General features: G+C 37.2%; 1 protein-coding gene across 1 annotated transcript in view; it reads left to right on the top strand.

Moving 5' to 3' along the window:
- The window catches only part of ADSS2 (adenylosuccinate synthase 2), a 29,225-nt gene that overhangs the window by 8,269 nt on the left and 3,217 nt on the right, over positions 1-17,739 (top strand). The window contains exons 2-11 of the mRNA XM_087828916.1: positions 3,225-3,327; positions 4,113-4,181; positions 6,042-6,092; positions 8,310-8,376; positions 8,625-8,732; positions 9,514-9,595; positions 11,637-11,763; positions 13,030-13,184; positions 14,112-14,236; positions 15,522-15,619. Coding sequence (XP_087685042.1) covers positions 3,225-3,327; positions 4,113-4,181; positions 6,042-6,092; positions 8,310-8,376; positions 8,625-8,732; positions 9,514-9,595; positions 11,637-11,763; positions 13,030-13,184; positions 14,112-14,236; positions 15,522-15,619 — 985 coding nt within the window. The remainder of the gene's footprint in view (positions 1-3,224; positions 3,328-4,112; positions 4,182-6,041; positions 6,093-8,309; positions 8,377-8,624; positions 8,733-9,513; positions 9,596-11,636; positions 11,764-13,029; positions 13,185-14,111; positions 14,237-15,521; positions 15,620-17,739) is intronic.

The raw sequence follows: 17,739 nt of genomic DNA, 5'->3' as shown, positions 1-17,739 counted from the left end.
CTATCTGCTAACATATGTGGCTCTCCTTGGACCCGTATAATCTGTATCCAGGTAGATTTTGTATATCCCACATAATATATAAATATTTTAGGTTAGCATCCAAATAGGCACTTGAAATTTGAAGCTTTCTCCGTTGCATTTTGTGAAATATGACACTAAACTAAAACTTATTTCCTATATAGATTACCTTGTCCAGAAACTCCTTATGAGTAGCTCCTTCTCAGTTCAGCTGAACAATCTTCTGCACAGTGTGTTTTATGATTAGAAGCTTGTCATACCCCACCCTCCCGCAGGAAACTTGTGACAAATATACTGATAAGCCCTTAACATTTTCTCCCCTTGCTCCTTAGTAGGGTGATGTAGGGTTATTCTGGGAACAGCTAACCATATTTTCATACTCAGACAGAATTTAAATGAGATTTAAACTACGTAGTTGTCCTTAATAAGACAAGGGTTATTGAAAAACGTTGGTTAATGTTTGAGTGAGCAAGCTGTTCATTAAAATGTGATTTCAAGTCTTTTGCAGCTGAACTTTTCCAGCCTAAATCGCCACCTGTAAACTTGGAAGAACTTAAAGAATTAAAGCATTTTATCCCCTAAAGTCATCTGCACACCAGCCGCAATCTCCTGCCTCAAACACACACACGTCAGCCATCATCTCTCCATCTTGGTTATTGCCATCATTACTGCCTGTCTTTGTAAAATATTACCTAAGAGAGTACGCTTTTGTTAACAAGAACCCTGTTGTGCACCACCTGAGTTAATACCTGTTTCACCAAGTGATTATATTGGTATATCTATGAAAATGACTTTGTGTAAATTAGGAGGCTTACTTTTCAGGTCTACTCCCAAAATTATAGAGTAGTTTGTTTTGTATATTAAGCAAATGATGGATTTAAAATAAAAGCTAGTTTTGTTTAAATAATAATGCTTTATTGGTTGTTTTTCTCAAAGTTACTAATACTTTGAAACAATTTAGTAAGCATTTATTAAATTTAGTGATTTAGAATTAAATAATTGTGATAGCAAATGAGCACTTTCCTAGGATTTAAAGAGATTTTTCTTCTATCAGTATTGGTGATAAACTTAAGTGTCAAATAATAAAGTATGTACCAGGAAGTGTATCGTAACATCGTTCAAAATGACAAAAGGTTGGAAACAGTCTGAATGCCTCTGTTATGAGACCAATTTAATAAGTTGTGTGCCCATGTGAAAAGGAATACTGTGTAGTGCAGCTGTTTGCCCGGTTATGTAATAAGCTCTAAGATTGTTAAGTAAAAAAAGCAAGCTGCCCAGGTATATGTAGTTTGCTAACATTTGTATACAGGGAATAAAACAATATATAAGTATGTGTTTGTATATGCAAAATTATCTCTGGAAGGACACACAAACCTGGCAGTACCTGTTTGCCTTGTCCAGGGAACCGGGGCTGGGCCAGGGTGGACTATGAGAAAGACTTCACTTCTTACTGTGCACCTCTGTGCCTTCGTATCATATGCAGATGTTCCCTGTTAAAAATAAATAGTAAGAAATATTCACTTGTGCCCTTGATGGTATCATTTGAGGGAGGTATTGCTTAACACTCCTGCTTCTGTCTTCCTGTGTCTCGCCACCCACCTGTTATCTTGTAGACTATAGGTCAGCACTGTCGTTTGTTTGTTTTTTAAACATATGTGACATACAGTAGACTTCAAGCAGGGAATTCTTTGCTTTGTACAGTGCAAAACAGTGTAAATAGGCATTTGCTTTTTTGAAGGACTGATTTTTCTGGCCTTTTTGTGAATTCATGATTGGTAAAGATTTGATAAAACGTAAATAACAGTCATTTTGACAAAAATTCCCTTGCAATCAAGTTAAACTAGGCATTCTCCAGAAATACGGTTTTGATGGATATTTTTAAAAAATGTCCCACGAAGCCCGGCTGGGCGTGGCTCAGAGGTTGGGCGTCGACCTAGGATCCAGGCGATCAGGCTTTGATTCCCCGTCAGGGCACATGCCTGGGTTGTGGGCTCCATCAATGACTCTCTCATCGTTGATGTTTCTGTCTCTCTCTCTTCCTCTCTCTGAAATCAATAAAGATATATATAAAAAAAAAAAAATTAAAAAAAAAAAAAAGTCCCACGAAGATGTTAAACTTTTTGTCGTTGTTGTTAAACTTATTTTTGTAAATATAACCCTAGTATGTGGTTTACTTTAAAATTTTTGTTAACATTACATGGAAGTTTAAAGCTATAATTGGTTGATTTGTGTTTTCTCCTATTCTTTTTAAACTTAGAAAGATTATCTGGTCACTTAATATTGTCTGCTTTGTACCTAATTTTTATCATTTGACTTCAAATTTGGCTTTTATTGACTGTTTAGACATGAGCTTCACAGAGTGAAGGTTTCACCATGGGTCAGTGGTATGAGTCTCAGCTCTAGAGGTTCTTTGACCCGGTGTATTACTTTATCCAGAGATGAGTAGATTCAAGGGATCTGTTACTAACCAAACTCACAAGACTGATTTATACATTTAAAAATTTGAGTTTCAGGATAACCACTATTTGAGGGAGTTACTTGGAAGATATCCTTGTTGATAAGTCTATGTAAGAATACAAATTTCAGGTCATGAAGGTGCTTGACACACACTCTTAGGACAATGGGAATTACATGAATATTTACATCAAGTTAGGATAACTGGATAGATTACTCTTTTCTATTTTAGGGATTTTTTTTGGTTTAGAATATCAGGGATTATTAATTAGATTACTACATGTAGGCTGTGCCTGACAAGCCTATTGTAGTAATCTAATTAATAGATTAGATTACTAATCAAATCTTTGCCAAACATGAATTCACAAAAATGCCAGAAAAATTAATTAGATTACTACATGTCCTACACAGTGCCAGCAACAGAATAAAAAGCTAATTGTTCCCTGTGCTTTTCACTTTCTTTGTCTCTTTAGAGGGCATATGTCTTTCTATCTTCCAGAAACGTGAATTCTCCAGTTTTCAGGCCCTGTCAGGAATAATCACCCGGCTCTACTCTAGTGAGGAAAGGCGAAGGGATAGCAGAACTATTGTGACATCTCCAAATAATAAGTCTTCAGGGCAAATGCTTGGGTTTCCTTAAACCCAAATGCTTGGACGTTTCGGCAGGAATTCATTAATTCACTCTGGAAGGAGATATGTATATTACTTGTTGTATTTATTGTCAGGTTCAGTTTTCCCGTCTTATGTTTCAGGGAGGAAATAATGCCGGCCATACAGTTGTTGTAGATTCCGTGGAATATGATTTTCATCTCTTACCCAGTGGAATAATTAACCCAAACGTTACCGCATTCATTGGTGAGTAGAATGAACCACTTGGGAATTTCCCCCCTCATTGATAACAGTGTTCATTTTTTATCATCAAACTGCTCTCATCCCTCACTAATCAAATGATTAATCTTGACCTTGGTACCTTCTGGAATATACCTAACTTTGGCTATTTTACAACTCTTTTAGATCTTTCAGCACCAATACTTTTGGGAATGATTGCTTTGTGTTTATCTGTGGTCATTGGCAATCTTAATTCTATAAAAGAACTATTAGGTCATCAAATCAGTTTTTCAAACATGACTCAGTAAGAAAAACAAGTCTGTGCCTGATAAATTGATTCTGAACCCTCATATGATGCAATCTGATATGTTCTATTCTAGATTTTTATTTTTAAAAATGCTAATCACAGCCCACCAAATTGATTTTATTACCAGCAATAGGGTGTGATTCCCAATTTGAAAGACATTGACCTAGAGTCTACTGTGACCTGGTTTAATTTGCCCAAAGCTGCATAACTAGTTTCTTTCAAAATAACAGTTTCACTTTGTATCAAAGAAATTTTAAATTATATTGAGTGTAATTTTAGTGTTTTGATGTTGTGTGTATTACATGCTCTTGTGTATACTACTCTTTAGGACTTGGATCCTTCCTGTGGTAAGTCCTTGATGAATCAGAAAGTCCTGTAAATCAAAGGCCCTCAGTCTCCTGTTCTAGATAAAGGGTAGCTGTAGATGCTTGTATTTTAATATCAGTATGTGTGTCTCTATTCTAAGTACAGATGTTTAAGGTTGGGGTTAATTTGTTTTCCTTAGGAAATGGTGTGGTGATTCATCTACCTGGATTATTTGAGGAAGCAGAAAAAAATGTGAAAAAAGGAAAAGGTAAGAGAATGAGTCTGCATTGCCTGGTAACTGGTGATTTTTTCTGTAAAGTTCTATTCGGATTTCATGGCAGCCACTCAACATTTTAGTCTTATACTTTAAAAGTGCAGGTTAGTGTAGGACAAGTTTTTAATGTCAGTTTTGAAATTTTATTTATGCTAATCAGTATTTGAACAAAAGACAAACATAAGGTCATTGTGTACGTCTTGGCTATTTTACACATGGTCATCTGTAAACTTTAGGGAGCTAAAATTACTTACTGTATCTCGTTGGCAAAACTCTAGGAAATTTATGAGTTTCATCTTGTCATTTGTACTCAGGTTAGCAGATACCCTTCTTCCCAAACCAAAAGTTAGTTTAGGGCAGTCGGGAAGCCACAGAAGCCTGCTGTGCAGACTGTCAGTCTTGTTTCCTAGAGGACCTGGGGCTCCTTGGTTGCCATAACCCAGGGATAAAAGGGGGTTGTTAGCTCCTTCTGTGCTATGTATCCGTCCATTTCCTTAAAAAAAAATCTTGATTTCCTGCCTTTCCTAATTCCTTTTGGATTTTTGGAAGCCTGTTTACATTCAACTTGGCTAACTTGCTAGGGTTTGGGGAATCTGGCAATGCAAATAATACACAATTGAGGGAAATCATTAGTGTAGTTTCTCTTTAGCTTAGCTCAAGTTGGAAATACTCAATTCTGTTGACATGGCTCAAGTTTATTGTTCAGGTGTGAAAGTAGCAGTCTGTCCTCAGGTGTTTCTGACAGCTCAGTCTGACTGCTCAGAGCAGTCCTGGTGCCATCTCAGCTGCCCTCCCTGCATTTCTAACCTGTGTGTTGGTGCCAGCTTTTTACGTTTGTCAGCTTAAGGTTCCCACACTGCTCTCTGCTCTCCATCAGCCTCTAAAAACTTGGCCCTACTTTCGTTTTCCTTCTGGCTTATCTAACCCAGCTGAGTCCACTTTGCTGAGTTTCTTTGTAGTATTTTCTTTATAATCTTCCCTAAGCTCACTTCAGAGTACGTATTTACATGTCAAAACCCGCTATAGAGGGGGAGGCTTCCTATTCCAGTTTATCTTTTAGCATACGACCAAGGAGGTCCTCCTCTTTAATCTAGAAGGAATAATTTTAAAATAAATTTTTGGATATTATTAAAATTAACAATTAATTTTTAATATCTAAAATTAGTTTTGAAAATGTTTGGAGCTTGGTGGCTCATCCTTAGAATGCATATAGCCTACGAAGGTGTACTGTCTTTAAAATATATATTGATTTAGCTTTATTTGCCTATTCACTTAACAATTTTTTTGAACATTTCTTGGATGACTGGCCCATACTATGAAACCTCATGGCCCCTGCTCTTAGGCATTCACAGTTAAATGGAGATATAAATATATATATCTTGTGCTAAACTCAGTAACTGATAATACTTTGAAAGAATTAGTGAGAACATTTTATTATTTTGTTTAATCACACTTTTATAATTGTCTTTTGGGAAAGGGTGCCACTCCCAAAATTAGCAACTCCCTTTTGAAATTCTCCCCCTGCTGTACACCCAACTCCTCTTCCTCCAACTCCTACAAAAATGTCATTTTGTTACCATTTGCTGTTTGGGTTCCTAGAAGTATTTTATGTGGATAGAACTGGCTGTGTTTGAAGTTTTTTAGGGTAAAACATTTAGAAAGAGTGTGTGAATGAGTTTGTGTATATATAATGAATGACAGGTGAGAAAATTCTTGTTAAACTTGTTTCCTATGCAAAAGAAAAGATACGAAAGTGCTTACTTCAGTGAAAAACTGTGCTTCTAAAGAAATTAAGATGAAAGAATTATTATACAAAATGTTCAATTTGCATGTATTTTTTCCCTTTCTCTCTAGGTCTGGAAGGCTGGGAAAAAAGGCTTATCATCTCAGACAGAGCTCACATTGGTAAGGGGGACATAATACATTTATTTATAACTATCTTTTTCTAACCAGAAACTTACTGCACGAAAGCATTCTGTAACCAATTTTGTCTTTAATTTTAGTGAAAACTAAGTAGGAAGGATTGTAATAATTGGGTTCCAAATACATAAAGTCTTACTAATTTTTTTGTTTTTGTTTTTGATAAGGGCTAGGCTAAAATTTACTTATTTCTGAAGGAAGAATTAGCTAGTCAAATGAATAATATAAGCAATATTTCATGAGAATCTCTAGTTCTACGAAAAAATAAGCCATATCAAAATACAGAGAGCATTTATCTCCACATACTAATACTCATGTCGAAGTAGGTCTACCGGACAACCTGGACAAAATGAACAAATTCCTAGAAACATACAATCTTCCAAAACTCAATCAGGAAGAATCAGAAAACCTGAATAGGCTGATAACAACTAATGAAATTGAAGCAGTAATCAAACAACTCCCAGCAAACAAAGGCCAGGACCAGATTTACAAGCAAGTTTTACCAAACATTCAAAGAAGAATTAACACCTATTCTCCTCAGACTATTCCAGAAAATTCAAGAGGAGGGAAGACTCCCAAACTCTTTTTACGAGGCCAACCTTATCCTAATTCCAAAACCAGATAAAGATACTACAAAGAAAGAAAATTATAGGCCAATATCCCTGATAAACATAGATGCTAAAATCCTCAACAAAATATTAGCAAATCGGATACCGCAATACGTTAAAAAGATCATACACCCTGACCAAGTAGGATTTATTCTGGGGATGCAAGGCTGGTATAACATTCACAGTTGCTGTTCTTGTTTTAACATTGACCTTCATTTAAGAGGCAGCCCTGTCAAAGTTCTTAAAGTATCAGCCAAGCAAGCAAATTGAAACCCTTTGGAAGGAAGCAAGAAAGTTATAAATCTGTCATTTTCATTGGCTATTTTAAGCTTCTGATTTAAAAAAAAAACCCAAAAACATACTCTCAACCTGTTACCTATATAAAACATTTTTTTTGGTTATTAGTAATTTCATTTTAAACTTTCCTTTATCATCACTATAGTTCTATAATATAGAAAGCAGTACAGTGTTATTAGTTTTTTTCATACTGTCTCTTAGGTATATAATGAAAAATGTATTTTTGTTCATTTTATACTATTTTTATCTGCTTATACTTAATTATTAACCTTGTACGTATTCTGTTACCATGAATATTCTGTTACCATCATCTTTAACTTCTTTTCCCTTCATGGTTTTTGTACAGAGTGTCCCCCCAAAATGTATACACGCTTTAACAGCTGATAGTTCAATTTTGAAAATGAAACGTATTTTAATAAACACTGCCTTTATAATTATTCAGAGTGTGTGTATGCATTTTTGGGGGACACCCTATATATAGCCTTTTGGTATTCATTCTGTCTTGTGGCTATAGTAAGGTACTGTGTTAGGTGATGAAAGCCGCTGCTTATCTTTAGAACTTTCCCATGGTCCCCTGGCATCTGCTCTGTGAAATTCAGTATCTTAATCTGAGCACCACAGATTGTTTTTCTGATGTTGAGTTGTATGAGTTCTTTATATATTTTGTTTCTTTTATTTGTTTTTCAAAAATTTTTATTCTTTATATATTTTAGATATTAATCCTTTATCAGATATATCATTTTTTTCCAGCAATTGAAAGCCATTGAGTTTTTAAGGCAAAAGAATGGTGACACCATATTTGTGTCTTGGAAAGATGGCTTTGGCTACATTAAAAATTATGTATTAGAGGTGTCCAAGAGTGGAAATAGGCACACTCATTAGACGGCTACAGTTTTGGTGAAAGATGATGGAGGCTTGGGACTAGCAAGGGAGAGGGAGATGTCAAAATCACCCCTAGATTTCTGGCATCCAGAACTTAAAGAAGATATCTTAGTAAACTGAGCTTCATTGAATTGTTGGGTAGGGTGTTCCAAAATTACCCTCTTCATGACTCATTTTAAAAATAGTGTAGATTGCAATAAACAGGAATGAATGATCAGGCATATTTTTATATTAATATACCAGTTAGCATTATAACCTTTACTCCCACCATTATTGTCTTTTCTTAAAATGTGTCTAATTTGTCATAATGAGGTTAGACTGAAGGGATTTACAACTTTGGTAATTTAAAATACAGTATGGTTTGCTTTCCTATATTATCTTTGTTTCAACAAAAACTGACTTTGTTTCCCTGCAGTATTTGATTTTCATCAAGCAGCTGATGGTATCCAGGAACAGCAGAGGCAGGAACAAGCAGGAAAGAAGTATGGTCTTTTTTTCTTTGTTTGTTTTTTGGTTTTGGTGCAGTTGAAGCATATCCAGACTCTTATGCTTAAATTCTAGGCCAGAGGTTGAAGAAAAATAAGTATTAAAATATCTAGTTTAGAGCTCAGAGAAAAATCAGTGGATTGTGAAAATAAGCTTACAGGAAATGGCAAAACAGAAAATAATCTGACCACAAGAATTGCATCTTTCTTGTCTAACTTCAAGCTTGTTTTGATTTATTTTGAAGTTTGGGTACCACAAAAAAGGGCATCGGCCCAGTTTATTCCTCCAAAGCTGCTCGGAGTGGACTCAGGATGTGCGATCTTGTTTCTGATTTTGATGGCTTCTCTGAGAGGTAACTAACTTGTGTCTCCAAACAGACAGAGCAAATGGAATTCTAGAATTTTTAAAACTCAGGTTGTAGACTAGTAAAATCAGTATTCTACTTGAATAGTGGTGGTTGGCATTTTTGCTTTGTTTAGAATGTTAAAGTTATTTTTATTACATTTTAATTGGTCCTTAATTTCAGATTAACTTTCTGAAAAGTAGCATGATGCTATCATAGCAGCACCCCCAGAAAACAAAACCAAAATTATGTTTAAGGAAAGCAAATGGTGACTCAGTGATGGAGAGTTAGTTGGTTGCATTTAATAGCAGGTGACTCAAGGGTATCATGGATTTTGTGCATTTTCAATCAACGGTTTGCACTGTCAGTGCACCTACAATGGGAATACTATAGACTGATTGCTAATGTCTGCCTCTGTCTTTTTTAAAAGCATCATGTAGATCATCCCTTTTGTTTTGTACACAGTATAATATAATTAATTCAGATACAAGTCTTAATGGTTACAGATTTCAGTTATTTCCCCCTACACACAGAACCTTAATTGTATTGTTGATATTCCTAAACTGGAGTAAAACATATTTTGAGAGTGTCATTTATTCATATGACTACTCTCCTTTATTAGGTTTTATTTTTCAGGATGTAACTACATTTTGGGTTTAATTTGTTAGATCACTCAGCTACAGAAACCATTTGAATCAGTTGATATTATTTAGAATATTTTAAAGAGAGCTAATATCTTGATTTATCCATATTTCTCAGAGCAATGTCTTGATTTTTTTGAATTTGTCAGGTTCAAAGTTCTGGCAAACCAGTACAAGTCTATATACCCCACTTTGGAAATAGACATTGAAGGTGAATTACAAAAGCTCAAGGTAATGCTTTCTGACCTTTCTAATGTCCTTTTAAAAACTTGTTTGCCCACTTGGCATCTAGAACTTTCATTCTTTCAGGCTTTGTGTTAGGAACTGAAAATATAAGAATGAAGACTCTATGCTGACTTAGAAGTTATACACAAAATAGTTTATGGTATAATGAGTGCCAGACAGATACATGTTAAGTATTATAGAAAAGAACTGGTAAAGCAGAGTGTTTGCCCTTTTTAAATCTAAAAGCATATAGGCCTAAAAGGACATGGTCTATCTGAGTAGCTTCGCCTCTCACGGCTTAAACAGAATACTGAGTGGGGAGCGGAGAACAGGAGTGAAGTACCTGAAAACAAAGTTAGACAAGTAGGGACCAGATCATAGGTCTTATATTGGTCTTACATGCCTACAGCCAAGGACTTAAACAGGAGTTTAGCTTTTATCCTGGAGATAGTGAAAAAACTATTGAATAATTTTGAGCAGAATAAAGACTAGATTTGTATTATGTAAAAAATCACTCGTAGCAGTGCGGAGGTTAATCAGCAAAGGGATAAGCGAGAGAGACGAGCCAACCAGCTGGTTCAGGAGTGATACCCGGTCGGGCCAGTTTCTTAAGAGACAAGGTAACTGGCCAAAGATGAGGCCCAAGGTGGCAACTACTGTGTGTCAGCGGTGCCTGAATTAGTCAGTAGTCAAGTCTCCTATTGCTCCACCCTTCCATTGCTCTGCAATTTTTGGTGAATTTCAAGCTGCTTCCTGTGTATCTGATGGTTACTCCTCTTCTATAAATAAGTATGAATATCAATTCCAGAACGGAACAGGAGTTTACCATCCTCGTATGTCATTCTAAAAACGGTTGCAGACCTTAGGCCTCTCCACTTACTAAATTCCTAAAAAAAAAAAAAAAGACCTCCAAGGACCAATCTAAATTGGATTTCAGTGTATTGATTGTTGCTTAGGATAGATTGCCGTTTTCTTTTCATTCTGTCATGCAACAGTTATTTTTAATTTATTATTAGCAACTTGGAAATATTTATGTACTAAAGTATGGATATGGCCTTTCAGTTCCATTTTATACATGTTCTGTGTGAATGTAAAGTAGGTGAATTGGGTAAGAAGATTCTTAATAGGTGATATATGTTGAACCAGGTCTTTAAAGAACAAGGGATGTGGTGATGGGTTGGTCATTTTAGGCATGAAAAAGACTAAAACAGGAGTAAGCATGAGATTGGAGACTAGAGCCAAGACAGGACCATACTTTCATCACTGGGTAGAACACACCTTGGTGAATTCATGAGCGGAACTTGGAATTTCCATGCTAGTCTGGCTAAATATTTAAACATAGTTGAAACTAGGTTTTATTGCAGTTGTACTAGAGGTACTGGGGCAACTCCTGTTTATACTACATTTTTAATTGAATTCTAAAATTAAGCAGTATTATTAACTTAAATATGTTTTGAGAAAGTTTTATAATGCTCACTTGTAAAATAGTACTGGACATTGTCTACTAGTGTATATGGCTGTATAGAGTCTTTACTGTAATGGAATATAATGGAAGAATATTAGCAACTAATTATTGATATTTGCGTGCTTGGCCCTCACCACATTTTGAGAATCACATTTTAAGGTGCAAGTTTTAAAATTCATGGTTATATGGATTATAAATGCAGCTTTTAATACTTCACAAAATAGAAAATTGTAATGTAATGTACTCAGTTCTTTGAATTTTCCTGAAAGCTGGTTTATGAAGTATGAGTCCTTGGTCCTTTGAAAGCTGTCACCTTATTAGCTTTGAGGTTTATGTAGAACCTTTGAACTTCATTGTATCTCTGCCTTTCTTGAGCTAGTGTCTCGTTTCTGGTTCTGGAGAATCAGCATGAGAAGCCAAAGGCAGTCCCAGTGTGGCAGTCGGGTGGGCACCGCCACCTACCCCTCTCTCCTTGCCATTTGTCAGTTTCCACCGTCATTAAGCCAGGGAATTTTTACTCATACTGGTTATGTTGTAAATTTCTTAGTATGCATTAACATTGGTTTTCATCTTTGAATATAGGGTTATATGGAAAGGATTAAACCAATGGTGAAAGATGGAGTCTATTTCCTATATGAGGCCCTGCATGGACCACCAAAGAAAATCTTGGTAGAAGGTGCCAACGCAGCACTTCTAGATATTGATTTTGGTAAGTGAGCTATGACTTAGGGGGAGCTCAACTAGTACTTTAGTACCTAAGGGACTTAAGATATAAATAATTCATGTTAGCATTAAGGGGTTTTAAAACAAGGCTTTTAGCTTATATACATGTGCAGGAATGGTAGAAGTTGGTCATCTTGTACTAATCTTTTTTTTATTTTAAGGAATATTGTAGAAGACAATAATATATACATTAAGTTTCGTTGTTCATTAGAAAAGCCTATAAGCTGTGATTTTTATTGTTTGGTTTGTGGTTCAATTCCAGCCTTCATTTCTTTAGAACTATAAGATGATTAGATGAATGCTATGGAAGAATCTTTGTCTTTAATTCAGGCTTTAAAAAAAATACTGGGGACTAATATATATTGTTATTAGACATGTATGTATATTCTAAAACCTATGGAAGTCTGTTTAGTTAACTCCCCGGGCATGAACTTCTGAGTGGGTTTAGAGCATTTCCTCCATCTTCAAAAACTTAGCGCTTAACATCTTCAAACTATTGCCCCATTAGTTTATCATCTAAACATGATCGCTCAGGATAAGTCTGATTGCTCTCAGCTCTTATTGATATTCCATTGGCTTTTGACTCCAAGTAAACCAGTTAAAGAAAGTGTACTTCTATGTAGTAGATAAGTCTTTTTGATATAAGGTGCCTTATCCAGTCTGGAAAGAAAGCAGAGTATCTAATTAGGATAGTGAATACTTTTACATATGAAGAGGCTCTTGGGTGAGGGTATACCACTCTTAGCTTACTTTTGCCATTTCTGGGATTGTTCCCGGAGTAGACATCACAAGGTAGGAAAATGTTAGAATACCACCACATTTACAGCATGCCGTTGCCACTGCGGGTTGCTGCGGTACCCGATTTGTATCAAGGGAGTAAAATAAATTTGTTTTAAACAGGAGAGTGTTCAGATACATAGATGATAAGTCTGTATAGTAGAATAACACCAGGGTTATGGCATTAAATTATGTAGCGGTCCATTAGGTGAGTACCTGCCACACAGAGCTGAGGAACTGCTGCAGTCACGGAACCACTCCCGTGTCAGCACTGCAGGTGTAGTGCCAACCACCTGCGCTTTTATCGCCTTCTGTACGGAAAGAATCAACAAAACATTGAGGCTTTGGGAGGGTGGTTACAGTTAGATTTAAGTCTGTCAAAGACCTAGAATATACTCAAGTGCAGAATCTTCATAGTAATTCTGTTATAAAATATATCTGTGTGTATATATTTAACATGTGTTTCTATTTTCAGGAACGTATCCTTTCGTAACCTCCTCAAACTGTACAGTGGGAGGTGTTTGTACCGGATTGGGGATGCCCCCTCAAAATGTCGGAGAAGTGTATGGAGTTGTGAAAGCTTACACAACTAGAGTTGGCATTGGGGCCTTTCCTACGGAACAAGACAATGTAAGCCTTTCTCAGTGCCTCTAACTCAAAAGTTTTAAAATAAAAACCTTTAATGAATTCTCTTCTGTGCATTTCACCACTTAATTTGCAAGACTGATCAGAGCAACATTAAAAAATATATGCACACCTTTATTGTTATTGGCAGCAGGTTGACAAGAGGAGGGATTAGAGGTCACTTGAAGGTCATTGTCATTGCAAGGCTAAAGGAAGGTGGGTTTATGAAGAGGGTTGAGATGGTAGAGGCAAAAGTTGTTAAAAGTGACAACTACCTTTCACCAAGAGCTTATTAGGAGACGGGAGAGGAAAGTGATCTCCGGACATTGTCTGATCCTAGCCAACACTGGCATGGTGGTGACCTGGGCTGTACACCTAGAAGCTCTTTGGATCCTCACAATAGCTCAGGGAGCTGGGTAGTGTCACTTTCCCCACTGTACACATGAGGAAACTGAGACACAGAAAACCGAAGCAACTAGGAATCAAATATGACAGCAAACTTTTTAAAAATACATAATTGTAATAAGGTCATTGTGATATGAACTAGTACTTAGTAGATGCAAGTTTGCCTTACGGTTTTCAGGAAATCATCAAACGATAGTTCTTTAGACAATCGGCTTAAGTTGTCTGTTTTAGTAAATACTAACAACTTAGTTTTAATATGCGGTATTTATATTTTTATATATTAACCTAAATTTTAGGAAGTGATCTATAGACATCATAAGGTAAAAAAAGAAGCCCAGAGTGGATCTATTCCAAATAATGCCTCCTTCACATGAAACCCATCATCTCTAGGGAATCCTGTCTTCAGCTTAGTTTCTGAAAGATATTTTCTCACGGAGACTCTGACTTGTTATATGATCTTAAGTATAATTCTACTAGATTGACAGCATTAGTATTCTAATTCTAAAGTTCTATTTTCTTGTCCCCTAGGAAATTGGAGAATTATTACAGACAAGGGGTGGAGAGTTTGGCGTAACTACTGGAAGGAAAAGAAGATGTGGCTGGTTGGACCTCGTTTTGCTTAAATATGCTCATATGATTAATGGGTTCACTGCGTGAGTATTCTTAGAAACATATTTCAGGAAATAATAGGACAATTCATGACCACAGGTTAAATTTTGTGAAATGAAGACTTGAGGTAATAGCAAAATAGAAAAATTTCTCTCTTTAACCTCTGAAATTTTAGTTCAGGGTAGAAGTGGACCAAGATGTATGATAAAGGACACAAGGAGAGGGAGCCCAGGTTTTCTTAGACATCCACGGTTGGAAGGAAAGATACTCTTACATGGGCATGAGTACAGAGGGAAGTTAAGGTGGGTAGGTGAGTAGAGAGATAGGTAGATGGATAGATAGAGCAAGAGTAGAGTATATGTACAGAGGGGAGGCCATAAAACAGTGATTTAGTGCATGGGCTTGAGTGATGTCTGATTTCTGGATTTAAACCTCAGATCTATGCATTGTGCTATGTGACTTTGGGCAAGTTAAGCTTTCTGTGCTTTTTAAAATAATTTTTTTTTATCATCATCTAGATAATTGTATTGCCTACTTCATAGGGGTGTTTTGAAAATAGGTGAGAAATGTAGTAGAGCATAGAGCACACTGCCTGACTCTGAAAATGCCCAGTAAGTTATTAACAGGTACATAAGTATTTAAACGAATGTAGCCATGCCTGTACTCATCAGGCTTAACTTCTAGTGAGTAACAGAATAAAGTATAAAAAAATGTGGGGATAAGAATCTCAAACCTAGTGTTGTATCTAATTTCCACAGTAGTTCCCCTCACGCTCTGTTTTCTAGTGATTTTACTGGGAGATTTTGGTGTGTCATGAAGGGTCCTTGATGTGCTTTCCTCACTCTCCTTGACAGTTTCTGTCCAGAAGGGTGGAGGTGACTGTAACCAGAGTGAAGAAATGAGGGTTGATGGCATATGTGTGACTATGCATATTTCTTGTGGTCACCCCTGTGGAACAGTGAGTTCTGCTGTGTCCTGCATCCCCAGGATGTGTCCTTTACTCCAGGCAGCCGTCCCACAAATACATGTGGGATCATAAGATCATAAGAAAGTTAAGCAAGAGGGTGTGGATCAATCAGTGAAAATCTATTATTATTATAAAAGTAACTAGTAGATTAGTTAAGTCTTTTTTTATTCTGAGAAAAATTAATATATTGTCCTATTGTGTTTTATGTGTGGCACGTTTTAAAACAAAATCCTAACCAGTTTTCAGAATTGCTTTGGAACTTTGAGCTTTGTATGAATTTCCTTTACTCTCTCATCAAGTTAGATGATAGAGCTTTTTAGAGTTTGCTGCTTTAAAAACGTTGTCTTTTCTTCCACAACTAGGTTGGCACTTACCAAATTGGATATTTTGGACATGTTTACGGAAATCAAAGTTGGAGTTGCTTACAAGTTAGATGGTGAAATTATACCTCATTTCCCAGGTATTTTTTTAAGGCTGTGTATAAAGAATATTATTAGGTGAATGTATTACAGCAATTTCGTAAAGCTCTTCTGAGTAATTTATGATCTATAGCTACATGGTTATTAGTCCCTTGTGAATAGTGCAGGTACGTTCACTTACTCCTGGCATTCGTTTCATAGCTGCCACACATTTGAGCGCTGGGCTGCAGCAAGCGAACTCAAAATAGGAATGAGGAAACATGGTATCTCTGAGCCCAGCTCTGCTGCTCCTGAATCCCATCCTTAGTCTATGCAGGCATTCCTCCCTCCCTAGGGAAATGTGGGGCAGGCGAAAGGAGACCTGTTTGCAGGGTAAGCGGGTCCTTAATACATTAGCCCACCCTGTTCTTCAAGCCACATAAATGACCTGTGTCTAAAGTGGATGGGTGTAGGGAGACTTCCTGCTTGGGGAAGTGTTTTTTTTCAGATATATTTTTAATTAAATGATTTCAGTTATTCAGGAATTTCTGTAAATGTTTCCAACTTCCAGAAATAGGGGCTGTTAATTTGTTTAGCTGTCCTGTAAGACTGGGAATATGCCCAATGAAGGAATATTGACTAGCTTACTGAAGCTTGGTAGGCTGGTGGGTTTTGTGACTTGCTAATGGTGACCACTCAGTGGGAACTGAGGATAGCTTAAAGTTCTTAGAAACGTGTAAATCATTGTCGTTAGTCTGACCTCTGGGCCATCTTCAGTTTGGTTTCTCTTGGCTCTTCCTTTGCTTGAGTCTGAATCACTGTTTCAGTGTCCGATGAGTTTGTTTGAATATTGGACATTGCGGGTAATATGTTGTAGAGACCCAGATTCTGTTACCTTCCTCTGAAGAATATTGGTTCTTGTTTTAGGGGACAATTAAATTACTGGCTGATCATCTTGAATTTATATAGCCTGGTTTTATGCTTTGTTAGTGTAGTTATGTGAAGAGCCCAAGGTGTTTCCCAGACCTTTCTAACCTGGCATGAACCAATCTCCAAATTCTGTCTCTTCCGGGGATCTTGGCAGAACATAGTTTTAGGCTCTATTAAGGGTGTCTGTAGTAGGTATATTCTAGAGTGTGTTTTTTTACTGTCAATGAGCACTTTTCTGGTGTCTCAACTGGATGTCTGGAGAGTTAATAAGGTGTAAAGAGATCTCTCTGTTCTGGCAGTGCCGGGGCTCCAATGTACCCTGTCCCTTCCCTTCTGCCAGCACCTCTACAATCTTTGTCCCACTCAACTGTGTGACAATTGCTATCTCGTAATACTCTGATGGTTCTATTCTTTGCATGTACAGTTGAAATTTAGCCATGGGACTTTCCCACGGACTTCTGGAATGAGGGCAGGGGGTCCTTCACTATATAGCTCCCTCCACTCCAGCTCATGAATGGCATTTATCTAGAGCCATCTGATCCATTGTTCCCTTGTACTTGTTTCTGAATGCTTCAGATATTGCCAGCACTGTACTTTGCACCAGCAGGGTGTCCCAAGTCCCCTCCCACGGAAGTTTTAACAATTGCACTACCACAACATGCGAGAGACTATGTATGCTCCACCTACCACCACTGATGGTCCTCACTGCCAGCCAGCTGGCCGTGATCCAGCTCCAAGATCCCAGTTTAGAGACTTCTTCCTCACACCACTCCTGGCACCGTCTTATGTTTCGTTCCTTGGGAAACGGACTCTGATACAGATTTGCGTGCAGGTGGTTTGCTCGTAGGTGCTCTGAGCAACATCTGGGAGGGAGGGAGAGAAGCAGGATTAGGCAGAAGGAGAAGTTGAACTGCAAAGTAGTTACATAAAAAGCCCTCAGCTGGTCCTATGGGGAACTCTGGTGCTAGAGTGACCCTTCAGAGTTGTCCCAAATTAAGGTAAATGGCCTCATCCTTGACATCCTAATATAGACAAGCTGTTGGACATGGGCTGCTCCAGAGGCAGCTCCCTTCCGTGGAGGGCATTCCTGGTGATGTTCTGACCTGGGAGCTGTCAGCAGGCAATACTCCCACAGCTGAGGGAATGTGTGTTTCAGTCCTGAAGGGGGAAATCTGGATGTATGTAGTGCAACATTCATCACACTATCTCTAGTCAAAGGAACTGCTCTGATTTTAGTATATTTTCAGTTTCT

This window comes from Miniopterus natalensis, chromosome 21, assembly GCF_054644295.1.
Source record: "Miniopterus natalensis isolate mMinNat1 chromosome 21, mMinNat1.hap1, whole genome shotgun sequence".
NCBI lineage: Eukaryota > Metazoa > Chordata > Mammalia > Chiroptera > Miniopteridae > Miniopterus > Miniopterus natalensis.
This window is presented reverse-complemented; position numbering and strand designations above follow the sequence as displayed.